Source organism: Choristoneura fumiferana, chromosome 15 (genome assembly GCF_025370935.1).
Source record: "Choristoneura fumiferana chromosome 15, NRCan_CFum_1, whole genome shotgun sequence".
Classification (NCBI taxonomy): Eukaryota; Metazoa; Arthropoda; class Insecta; order Lepidoptera; family Tortricidae; genus Choristoneura; species Choristoneura fumiferana.
In genome coordinates, this window is record NC_133486.1 from 1370868 (window position 1) to 1383358 (window position 12491).

Consider the following 12491-nt stretch of genomic DNA (forward strand, 5'->3'; position numbering starts at 1 on the left):
CATATGTAGTCTTGTACGTATGTATATTTCAGGGATCTCGGAAACGGCTCCAACGATTTCGATGAAATTTGGTATGTAGGGGTTTTCGGGGATGGAAAATCGATCTAGCTTGGTCTTATCTCTGGGAAAACGCTTGGTACCGAGATTCAGCCCGAGTGGAGCTCGGTCATCCAGATATTAATTGATTAAAAGTAGTGAAAAATGCAATTAAATAGATTCTAATAATTTACTTTGTTATACAAAAAATATATAAAAAGCCATAGCCATATATTTCTTTAGACAATCTAAATCTAGTGATTTGGCCAACACGATTGACATAAAACGATTTGCGTCCCTTTTTTATCCCTTTCTTGCTGTTAGTGCGTCCATGTTTTTTTTTTCTTTTTTTTTTTACTTAAACTATGATCAGTACTAAGTTGAGATTTAAGTACCGCCATTAATAGGAAGTGTAAGTCGAATATATCACAATTGATAATGACAGCATAGTCGAACAAAGAAAACAATCCTGAAATATTATTCGGCTGTTATCACAACATTTGACTACGGTTATAATAAACTTTCCTTGTCATAACAACTGCTTGTTTTAAAAACAGATGTTCAGTTAGACCAAATTGTTTGCTATATAAACAATGAATTTACTAATGCTTTCGCCACAACAATTATATCATTGTATATCTTAAGATCTACATAATACCATTCATTCGGATGATATCAGTTACTTCTTGTTTTGAGTATTTTCTCGGTAGATTTTTTTAAGACCTACTAGAAAATCGGCATTTGGTAGATAAAAACCAACTTATACAAAAATACCTAAATTAGATACGGCTAAATGCTTTGGTTAGCTTGACAAAATACCTCTTTGATCATTCATCATCATGTGTCTTCATCATGTTTTATTTATTTTATTTATAGACCTCCAGTTGCTTCGGTTGGAAGCCTCCTGCATCCAACGTGAACCGTCGGTTTAACCCAGGTCATCCGTCCATCTCGTTGGTGGACGTCCTAACCTGCGCTTGCCGCGCGGTTTCCTTTCGAGAACTTTTCCGCCCCAACGGCCATCTGTTCTCCACGCTAGTTAATTCGTTTGGCTATGTCGGTGACCCTCGTTCTTCTACTTATCTTCTCATTTCTGATTCGATCCTGTACCAAAACTCTAGCATAGCTCAGTAATATTAAGGCGTTGGTTGCAGCAGCCAACCTGAGCAAGTATGACACGGGAATGTTTATGGGTATTTTAGCTCAGCCGGCCTCAGACATGGCGTTGATGTGACAAGAAATTAGTTATCATCAATTGTGAGATGTAATTTTTTTTTCTGTTTATTTAATGTTTTACCCTATGGCCTAATGTGACAAAGTTGTACGTTGCTCGTTTCAAAATAAAATAAAAAAACCGGCCAAGAGCGTGTCGGACTCGCCCAAAATAGGGTTCCGTAGACATTACGAAAAAAATAAGTAATATTTTTCTAAGGATTTCGTATTTTATAAGGAATCTTTCAAGTTTAGGTATATTTTATACCTTAGGCTGCTATTTACTCTTAAACTACTAATAATTGTCAAGAAAATTTAACCGTTATAGTTTTTCTTGAAAGTTTGATATACTTACTACCATCCACCCCACACTATAGGGTTGGGTGAGAAAAAAAACCACCCCCACTTTACGTCTATGGGAGGTAACCTAAATTTTTTTTAAAATTTTTAATTGTACCATTTTGTCGGCATAGTTTACTTATATATCCGTGCAAAATTACAGCTTTCTAGCATTGATAGTCCCTGAGCAAAGCCGCGGACGGACAGACAGACAGACAGACAGACATGGCGAAACTATAAGGGTTCCTTTTTTCCATTTTGGCTCCGGAACCCTAAAAAGGTACATCTGTCTGTTATGTTACGCTTAAATCGATTGAAATGAAATTTGGTATGAAGCTAGTTTGAAATCTTGAGAAGGACATAGGATAGTTTTTATCCCGGAAAAATATATCGCAGACAGAGTCACGACTCGCGGGCAAAAGCTAGTAATGTACTAATCAGTAAAGTTAGGAAAAGGTTTGTATGAAAAAAATAAATATTAAAAAATATAAAAGTGTGTTGGTGAGACAGATTGCAGAGTAGGTCTAAATCTACCGTATCCCTTGCCGACTGCCTTTTCTTAATTAAGTCACAGTAATAAAATTTTAGATCATGTGTAAAAACACATCGTACACAAACAACGTCGTACACAAAATTTACTACAGAATTTATGTCACAGTTGCTTAGTACAAAGTTTAAGCAATTAACTTTTATTTTTTAGTATTAAAATTTAGTCGTAGGCATACTATAGACTATGTCACAGTTTTTTTTTTTTTTTTATGGTATAGGGGGAAAACGAGCAGGCGGATCGCCTGATGGTAAGCGATTACCGTCGCCCATGGACACCTGCAACACCAGAAGAGTCACAAGTGCGTTGCCGGCCTTTAAGGTAGGAGTACGCTCTTTTTTTGAAAACTTGCAGCTACGAACAGTTGCTAAGTACGTACCTATACGTTTGCTAAATTAAGTCAGTTGCTTAGTAATGAAAATAATTAAGTAGGTAGGATAGTTATTTAGTCAAAGCCGATGATTTCAGAATACATTAAGACCAGTACAATTATTAGACCGCGATCAGAATGAGAATATAAACAATAGTAATTGTTTGTTGTAACTAAAGTAATTTACAAAAACACGGTTACCATGTTCAACTGATTCACAGGTTTAGTTACGTAGTTAGACGAGCAAACAAACAAAACTCACGTCGACCTCATACCGGTAGTACCATGGCTTTTCGTATGGTACTATAACCTTTGAGAGGCACTTATGTGTATTTTGCTGGATGTTGACCCTCGTAGGTGGAGGGGGAGAATCGGTCCTCTTTGGCTACGCAAAATTACATATTTTATTAAACGAGAAATCAATCAAATAAAAATAAATAAATATCATAGGACACTTGGACACCAATTGACCTTGTCCCAAACTAAACAAAGCTTATACTATGGATACTAGGCAACGGATACACATTATATAGATAAATACATACTTAAATACATAGTAAACATCCGAGACCCGAGCACAAACATTCGTATTATTCATACAAATATCTGCCCCGGTCGGGATTGAACCCGGGACGTCAAGCTTCGTAATCAGGTTCTCTAAACACTTGGCCATCGGGTCGTCCAAAATGAACCCTCAATACAAGCATACCTACATCTCTTAGACGCTTTGTTCTATATTTATTTGAATAAGAAACCTCAGAATCCAAATTGTCAAAAATACTTATACAGTCTAAATGTATGAAACAAAAAACCTATAACATCATATAACTATAATGTACTACATTTACAGCAAATAAAATTTTGAACATGAAAGTACCGTGAGACTCACTCATATTAAATATAATGACCCGGATAACTCACGTCTTAAATCGAGTTTAGCTCGTCATGTTTCGGGCTAATCCGTAGCCCTTCGTCTCCGGAGAAACGCAACTCAGCGGCTGCTGCGCAGCGGGTGTGCGCGTGTTGCAGCAGCCGCTGAGTCGCGTTGCTCCGGAGACGAAGGGCTACGGATTAGCCCGAAACATGTCGAGCTAAACTCGATTTAAGACGTGAGTTATCCGGGTCATTATATTTAATACAAATAAAATTTCATTTCATTTCTCATAAATCCCTGTAAAACGTAGATGTACAGTTGAACCATTTGAATCCTGACCCACCGTAGAAAAAAGGCCACGAATTAGCCCGAAATATGTCGAGCTAAACTCGATTTAAGACGTGAGTTATCCGTTATTACAATATCTAGGTAGAGTACGATATCTCATGTTTTTTATAAAATACAGTTACGACTTCGAATTCCTTTCTCTACCTTAAAATTGGCAGCGTATCTAATAAGATACATAATTTAAGATCATCTTTTTGTATTTTTTTTAACTTGTTTTTGTTAGCTCTATCTACAAGAATCCAACGAGGCTTGAATAGAGTACACTTGTCTCACCTTGCCAAGTTTATTTAGGGTTAATATATTTCATGAATATTTTATACTTAATTTTAATATTCGATAAATTAATAAAAACAACGGGCTATTGAATTATGTCCAGGTCCTTCTATTTTTATGCGCCTATTTGTAATTTTCTGTTTGATTGTCAAAAGACAAAAATACATTTACAATATTTTCTGACATTCTGAGAATGACGTTTTCTTTAAACTTCGGCTTTCAAGGATCTTCATGATGTACGATTTTGTGCTACCCACAACCAACGCCTTCTCACAGTCATTACCAGATCGTCTGTGGTAGGGAAGACCTACCAACACTTTGCCTTTCATCATCATCATCATCCCAGCCTATATACGTCCCACAGCTGGGCACAGGCCTCCTCTCAGAACAAGAGGGCTTGGGCCATAGTTCCCACGCGGGCCCAGTGCGGATTGGGAACTTCGCACGCACCATTGTTTGTGCAGGTTTACTCACGATGTTTTCCTTCACCGCAAAGCTCGTGGTAAATTTCAAATGTAATTCCGCACATGAATTTCGAAAAGCTCAGAGGTGCGAGCCGGGGTTCGAACCCACGACCCTCTGCTTGAGAGGCGATAGGTCAAACCACTAGGCCACCACGGCTTATCCTGCACCCTACACTTCGCCTTTCCTGGTGATTAAATGTACTGTAGAATAAACTATAGCTTTATACTGTGGCTTCACTCCGTATCACTAAAATTGGCTATTTATATCCCGTAGAATAATAATAGGATACAGTGAGTTGAACTTATCCTATCTTTTTCTTTTATGCTCCTCTCTTTTCAAAGCATAGGTTAGAGGGCCCCTTGAGCTCCGGGGCCCTGGGGCACTGCACCACCTGCCCCTACGATAGCTACGCCACTGGTTAGAAATAATTATCAAGGATCAACTATCTACCTCGTATGCCTTCTTGCCATGCTCCTCATGCTCCTCGTCGTGCTCGGAATGATGCTCATGTCCACCACCTGCACAGATAATTAAATAATTAAAGATAATCATCAGAAACATACAGCGTTTTTTGTTAGAACCACAAACTTTGTGGGTAGTACGTAAGTAAACATCCTAATAAGCACACTTCATTGGTTAAAATACACAACTTTAAGATAAGTTCGCCTGTGTACATCATGTTTTAAGTACAGTCGAGTTCATAAACAGGTGAGCAAAATTTTGATCAAAATTATCTGAACACGCTTCTACGCCGTTAACAATAGAGTCGTGTTCAGATATTTTTGATCAAATTCTTGCTCACAAGTTTATGCTCTACTGTAGAATAAAGAAATATGCAAGACAATCCTTTATTTTGTGTCACAGATCCGCTTTTCTCTCTTACTGAATTTGCTATATAGAAACAACAAAAATTATGGAAATTATAATTCGCATAAAGTATCAAGTAGGCATCAACATACATATGCACACATATAATGCACCTATAACTATTAAAAACTTTGTCTTACTAACTTGTTTTTTATTCGGTCGCGTGCATTCGTTTTGTATCAAAACTTAGTAGATTATACAACAAGAGCATAAAACGAGCCATTTTACCCAAGACGTTCATATAGCCACGTCGAGGAGGAAATGGGTTTAATGCTCGAGTTTCACATTCTGCTTTTCACTTTGATTGCGAGGAAATGAAATAGCAACAGTGGAAACAATTGTTCACTTACTACGTACTTTTGATTGTTCATGCATCATTAAATATAACTATATTTTTTTAGTTTTATTGATCTATTTTTATTGGTTTTAGTTTTATATAAATTAAAAAGTATTAAAGAATAATGTCTGTTTATGTGTGTAACAATTTACATTATGCTCTAGAGCATAAAAAGTCATTTTATGTCAATGAACTAAAATAATTTCCTTGCTCACCCGCGACCTTACGATAGATAAGCTTATGCAAAATATGCGTGTTCATGCAGTTCCTCCTCCTCCTCCAGTGTAGTGTGGTGGTGGTGATGGATGGGTTTGTGTAATTTGTGTGTTCTTACAGTGTCGAGGTGGAGGAACTGCATGAACACGCATATTTTGCATAAGCCTAGCTATCGTAAGGTCGCGGGTGAGCAAGGAAATTATTTTAGTTCATTGATATGGACCTCCGCAAAGTAACGCCCGATTCAATAAATCATTTTATGTCGCCTAGATCTAGCATAAAAAGCCGTGGCGGCCTAGAAAAAGCCGTGGCGGCCTAGTGGTTTGACCTATCGCCTCTCAAGCAGAGGGTCGTGGGTTCAAACCCCGGCTCGCACCTCTGAGTTTTTCGAAATTCATGTGCGGAATTACATTTGAAATTTACCACGAGCTTTGCGGTGAAGGAAAACATCGTGAGGAAACCTGCACAAACCTGCGAAGCAATTCAATGGTGCGTGTGAAGTTCCCAGTCCGCACTGGGCCCGCGTGGGAACTATGGCCCAAGCCCTCTTGTTCTGAGAGGAGGCCTGTGCCCAGCAGTGGGACGTGTATAGGTTGAGGATGATGATGATGATGATGAGATCTAGATTAAATAGGAACTTTACGAGCATGAGAAGTGAAAAAGATTTTTTTTCATGCTAGAAGCCTGTTAAAGAACGAACGCGTAGCCGGTATCACATTACCATTTTAAAATTTATTTTGTCACACTGTTCCTTGCTACTCTCTCGAGATGCAAATACAATTTTATAGTAAAATCTGGTTAGAAAGAGCCGTCATAAAGCAGGCGACAGGGTGTCGGGTAATGGAACCTCGAGATGTCATGGACATAGAGGCTGCCGGAGGCAATGCAATGCGATAAACGAGTGAGGTCCGAGGAGATATTATCTAGATTAAGAATATATAAAATCTAGCTATTGAGGGTACTGCGTAGAATATATTTTTTTTTCTTTATTCCAACTCTTTTTTTAGGTTTTGTTTTATTTTATGTTATTACGAGTTTCATATCTTAGTAAGCGAAAATGAAACCTGTGTGAGAGAGAACCCGCGTACGCGATAGCGATTTCTTTGCTGTGGTGCCGTTTGATCTGTTTGATAAAAATCCCATCAGCCGTTTTTAAGATGTTAAACTTTAATACCCACACACGATACCTTTTTATTTGTGTCTTATTTAATTTCAAGTTTATTGTATTTGATTTGTTCTATTTACTTAATTGTTATTGATTGTATATAGCTTAGGTACTGGACTTGCGTCTGGAATAAAAATATCATTTCATTTTTTCATTATTTCATTTTAATGTTTGTAGCAAGATGAAAAATATATATAATACTGAACTGTTACTATACATAAGTTAGAAGTCATGATTTAGTTCTGTGCGACTCGGAATAAATCAACGTCGGCCTTGGACATGAATACTGTAGCATTTAACCGAAACGTGAAATATTAAATACTCCGGTTTCAATCCCTGTTAGAGAGATTAAAAGCCTTTTCAGTCAAAGTGTAGGTACCAACATTATGTTCATTCAGAGAGCCTACCATGATCTTTTCATAAACGATCCAAACGCAGAGCAGTTCAATTTAGGCACCTAAACTGAATCGTCGAAATTGGTACCACGACGTTTATTTCCAGAGCTGAGTCTCAATGGTAAACAAGTGAATAAACACCGATATGTCTCTGGTCCGAAATGAAACGCTAAGTCGCGAAAGGATGCCGCTATATGCAAACCAAATTTGTATACTAAAACTCTTTATTTTGAAACCATAACTCTAAGTCATTCCTGTTCTTAGCAAACCGCTGTGTTGATTACAAATAAAATGTTTACGCTGTCACTAATCACGAGTCTTTTCTCACTGAAAAATTAGTTTTATCAATGAGGTGTTAAGAAACACAATGTGACCAATACCTATGAAAGTTTAAAACTTGAATAAAAGTTTAAAAGTTTCTTGAAATTTCAAAATATTCCAAGTAAAACACTTGAAAATTCCAAAAGAATTTACAAAATGTAACTTTACTGAATCGCTAATTTGACACTGAAGCGATTCAATTCCCACTCAAGTTAAGCGTCATGGTGCGAAAACCGCTTGAATGAGATGAATGAAAATGTCTGTATCGCTGTCGCTGAACCGTGCTTGAACTGATTGCAAAAGTAACGTCGTGGTACGAAACAGCGATGCAGTTCAGTTTAGAGCCTAAACTGAATCGTATTAAAAGAGCGTGGTAGGCCCCCAGTGTTCATATTGTTCTGATATATTTGTTATCTCATGTCTTCTTATTGTAATTTTACTGTAGGTAGTTGTAAGTAGTTAATAATAATAATTAATATCACGGGACACTTGACACCAATTGACCTAGTCCCATAATAAGCAAAACTTTGTGTTATGGGTCATATCATGACATATGACATATGACTCATATGTAGCCAGGGATAATAAAAAAAAAAATGAAAAAGCCTTATCCTTAAGAATAGTTTACATTTTTGACTTATTAGTATGTTTTATTGTAAATGTGCTAGTGAATTATTTTTCTAATGTTTTTTGTAAGTATTGTTAATTTTGTTTTGTTTTGTTTGGATATAACTGCGGTCGCCAACCCGCCTGCCAAGCATGACGACTAAGGCATTTTCCCCCCAAGGTATAAAGATGAGTGGAGAGCCTTGGGGGAGGCCTATGTCCAGCAGTGGACGTCTTTCGGCTGACATGATGATGATGATGATGTTATTTTTTGTTGTTTAATATATTTATTTTTATTGCACATAAATTTATTTACACAGCATTACAGTTATTACTAATACACTGTGAAACTACATTAAAATATATTAATTTTTGCAAGAACCCCCCTACAGGTGAAGGCCTCCTCCAAAGTAAGCCAGTTCTCTCTTGATTGGACTATGTAGCCACGGATAAACATGCTTAAATATATTAAGCTTAGACAACCAAGAATCGAGAACAATCATTCGTATTTTTATAAAAGTATCTGCCTGAACTGGGGATTCAAACCGCGACATCTAGCTTCGTAGTCAGGTTCTCTAACCACTTGGCCATCCGGTCGTCAGTTATTAATATTGTCAACAGTTTTTTTGAAGGAGAATTTACTCAAAGTTTGATTAGGTAATAGTTAGCTTGACTTTTGAATACGAAAATTTGCACCATCTGTCTAAAACAGTGATGGGCAAAGTACGGCCTGCGGGCCAACTCCGACCCGCGAAGGGATTTAATCCGGCCCGCCGACGTTCCTGCAAAGTATATGGCCAGCGATAGGCAATGATTATGTATGACAAAAACATAAAAAATATTAAATAGAACGGTGTAATTCCGAGGCTCCTCTAAAATATGTCTAACTTTCTTGCCCCCCATGAAGAAAGTTTGCCCACCATTGGTCTAAAACCACGTATGTATTTACTTATAATTCTCCGAAAAAACAATCAAAACACGGAAAAAAAAGAATCGTAGACAGTAAATATGTGTTATCAAAGCTGAGCAAAGCCGTGAGCGAAAACTAGTGTAGAATAAACTAACGGACTAAAATCATTCCAGCCCTAAATACGTCCCACTGCTGGGCCACCTCTCAGAATGAGAAAGCTTGGGCCGCAATTCCCATATGCGCCCAGTGCGGATCAGGAACTACATACACACCATTGAGTTGAGAAAATACAAATTGAAACATATAGATGCGCAGAAAAATCATAAAAATAGACCAGCGCTGGGAATCGAACCCAGGATTCCGTGCTGCGTGCTATGCCGCTACACCACCACTGGACAGGAGTACAGACACAAATTTCTCCTATGCACCACATATCTTAGCTTGTTTGTTTCTTATTTAATCACTTAACCAGCGACATCTATGCTTTAGCCCTCATCGAGAAACTTTCAGCACCCCATCGGAACTTACCGCTCACCCGGACGCTACATAGCGACATCTCTTGTCTTGGACCTGGGTTCGATTCCCAGCACTGGTCTGTTTTTCTGTGCATCTATGTTTCAGTTTGTAATTTCGATGTGGATTTTACGGGATCACCGTAAAAGTAACAAAATTTGGTGTTGAAACAAAAAATACAAAAAGACTCCAAAAACCAATCTTAACTTTGAGCTAGTTTTTTTTTTTTATTGTAGCTTCGCGCTCTTGGCGCATTTAGCCAAACGGGGAAACGGAATTAGATAAGGGAAATGCGTAAGGATCGGAATTTAGAAAAATGGGTTGGAAAAGATCAGGAAGGGTAAAAGATAAATAATAATTTTTATATTGTTATGAGATAGAAATGTATATAGAGCTTAAATATATATAAAGGAATTATCATTAATTACAAGGAGGGATGGAACAGATACGGAAACGGAACGCCAAGGAGTGACAGCTGTTGTAGAAATGAGGAACGATCATAAAGTTGACAGGCGAGGATTATGTGATTAAGATCACAGGGGACAGCTCCACATTCACATGCCGAGCTGTCCACTATGCCCAATCTCGCAAGATGTTGGGGTGTGCAAACATGCCCCATTCGCATGTTTGAGCTAGTTTATAAAGCAATATAAATACGAACCTTTCAACAGATCTGTATTTCGCATATCTAAGTAAATGGTTCCAACGGAACACCAGCGTCGGCCGCAAGGCTGACATTATTGCTGAGTTCGGACCATTTCAGATTTCCGTGTTTCTTTTTCTCTACTTTTTAAATGTCACGAATAAATGTTTTTCTTTCTTTCTTTTCTTTTTATACGGTAATCGTACAAGTGCTCGTCGCTGTCCCAAAAGTTGGCATAACCTTATGTCATTAGCTATAGAGATGACGGCAGGGTGTCGTCTATCGGGTATTAGCGTGTCGAGCACTGGGACGTTTACTTTATGCATTTCGAAAATGGAATGGAAACTGGATTTGAACACACAATTCTCTTGCTTGCTGTGTTTCTCCAAATCCATCGCACCAAATTACCCTTCGCACTTCAACTTGCACTTTCCATTTTCACACTTTCATTCCAATATGATTAAATTATCGCGCGGATTGGATCTAATTATGATTATGTAAGTGATGGTTTGTTGCGCAAGCGCCGGGTTAGGTAGGCTTTAAGGGCACGGGGCCGATTTTTAGGGTTCCGTAGTCTTACTTACTTTACGTAGAGAGGTCAATCTTCGAATCCAACTCGAATGGGCTGCGTTTGGGAAATTACGCAACGTCTTTTGTCCATAATACGTCAGTGTCTTAAGACGAAAGTCTTTAACTAGTGTGTGTTGCTAGTGATGACAGATCCGAGTCGTGGTGCTTCACTATAGGTCTTATAAATAGGCTCAGAGTTGCTCAGCGAGCTATGAGAGCTATGCTCGGGGTTTCTCTACGGGATCGAATCAGAAATGATGAAGAATGATGATGTTGAATATTACTTAAGCTGTCGTGGGACATATTTAAAAAAATATACGAAAATAAGAAGAGAAGGGAAAAAAAATACAGGATCTTTCTAAAAGGTCGAAACTAGTCGGACCGTTTCTGAATTATAATCGTAAGTCTGTAACGCTTAATTTTGCATTTTTTTGCGTAGTCTTTCTAGGAATAGGGTATTTGAAAACTCATCAAATTGGCACGCCTGTATTCTGATATATAAAATTCTCGTGTCACAGTGTTTGTGACCAAACTCCTAAAAACGGCTCGACCGATTTTTATGTTTTTTTTTTGTTTGTATTCGGTCGCGGGCAACAGCTAGTAAATGTTATAAAAATATTGATGTACAGTCAATGTTTAGCGATGAAAACATTAAATAAATCTTAGAATGACTTTTAAATCTCGGATGTGCGGACTTATTCACCTTTAGTGTACGAATTTAACGCTAACTGGACCGTTCCAGAAAACTCGGAACCATTGTAGGATCACTATGTTGTCCGTCTGTATGTCTGCTCGTCCGTCAGTACCCTTTTTCTCGGAAACGCTTTGAATTTATAGCTTTAATTAATATCAAATATCTACTCAGGTCTCAGGAAAAATAAAACAAATTTCTAATTCATCGCAATCCACATACACGATATACAGTCATTTAAAAATGTGTTTTCTTTCATACAAACCAGAGCCAGCGCCATAACTTACGTACTTCCACTTGCCACGATTCTGGCATACAACTCTCGCTTCCTCTACATTCATCAATCTTTTCATGCATGCACGTCGGTTTAGAGTACTCCTGACCCGACCTTTCTTGAGAACGTCCCCGATTTGATCGTGGTACGTTCGTCTAGGCCTTCCTCTCCCAACGTTCCCATTCACGCTCGTCTTATAGATCTGCTTAGTCAATCTGTTTTCATTCATTCTCTCAACATGCCCAAACCATCCAAGCATCCCTTTCTCAATCCGTGTGAATATACCTTCATTTACACCACAGCGTTCCCTTATCGCACTATTTCTAATTCTGTCACTAATTTCACACCTAACATGCTTCTTAACGCTCTCATTTCTTTGCCGGTTGTCCTAGAAACTTGAAATTTGGTATAAAGGTACTCGTAGCTCTGTCTGTCTGTAAATGAACACACAGCGTAAATTTTGTTAAGGAGACGGTCTCTACTTACACTGAATATTCATAGATACCTACAAATTTGTAC

General features: G+C 38.0%; 1 protein-coding gene across 2 annotated transcripts in view; it reads right to left on the reverse strand.

Moving 5' to 3' along the window:
• LOC141435663 (uncharacterized) overlaps positions 1–12491 on the reverse strand; it is a 52177-nt gene that overhangs the window by 22549 nt on the left and 17137 nt on the right. The window contains exons 2-3 of one of the 2 annotated variants that reach the window (XM_074098402.1): positions 4915–4982; positions 2767–2889 (exon numbers count right to left, since the gene is read on the reverse strand). In XM_074098402.1, the coding sequence (XP_073954503.1) occupies positions 2767–2889; positions 4915–4982 (191 nt within the window). The remainder of the gene's footprint in view (positions 1–2766; positions 2890–4914; positions 4983–12491) is intronic. The other variant, XM_074098403.1, reaches the window with a different exon arrangement.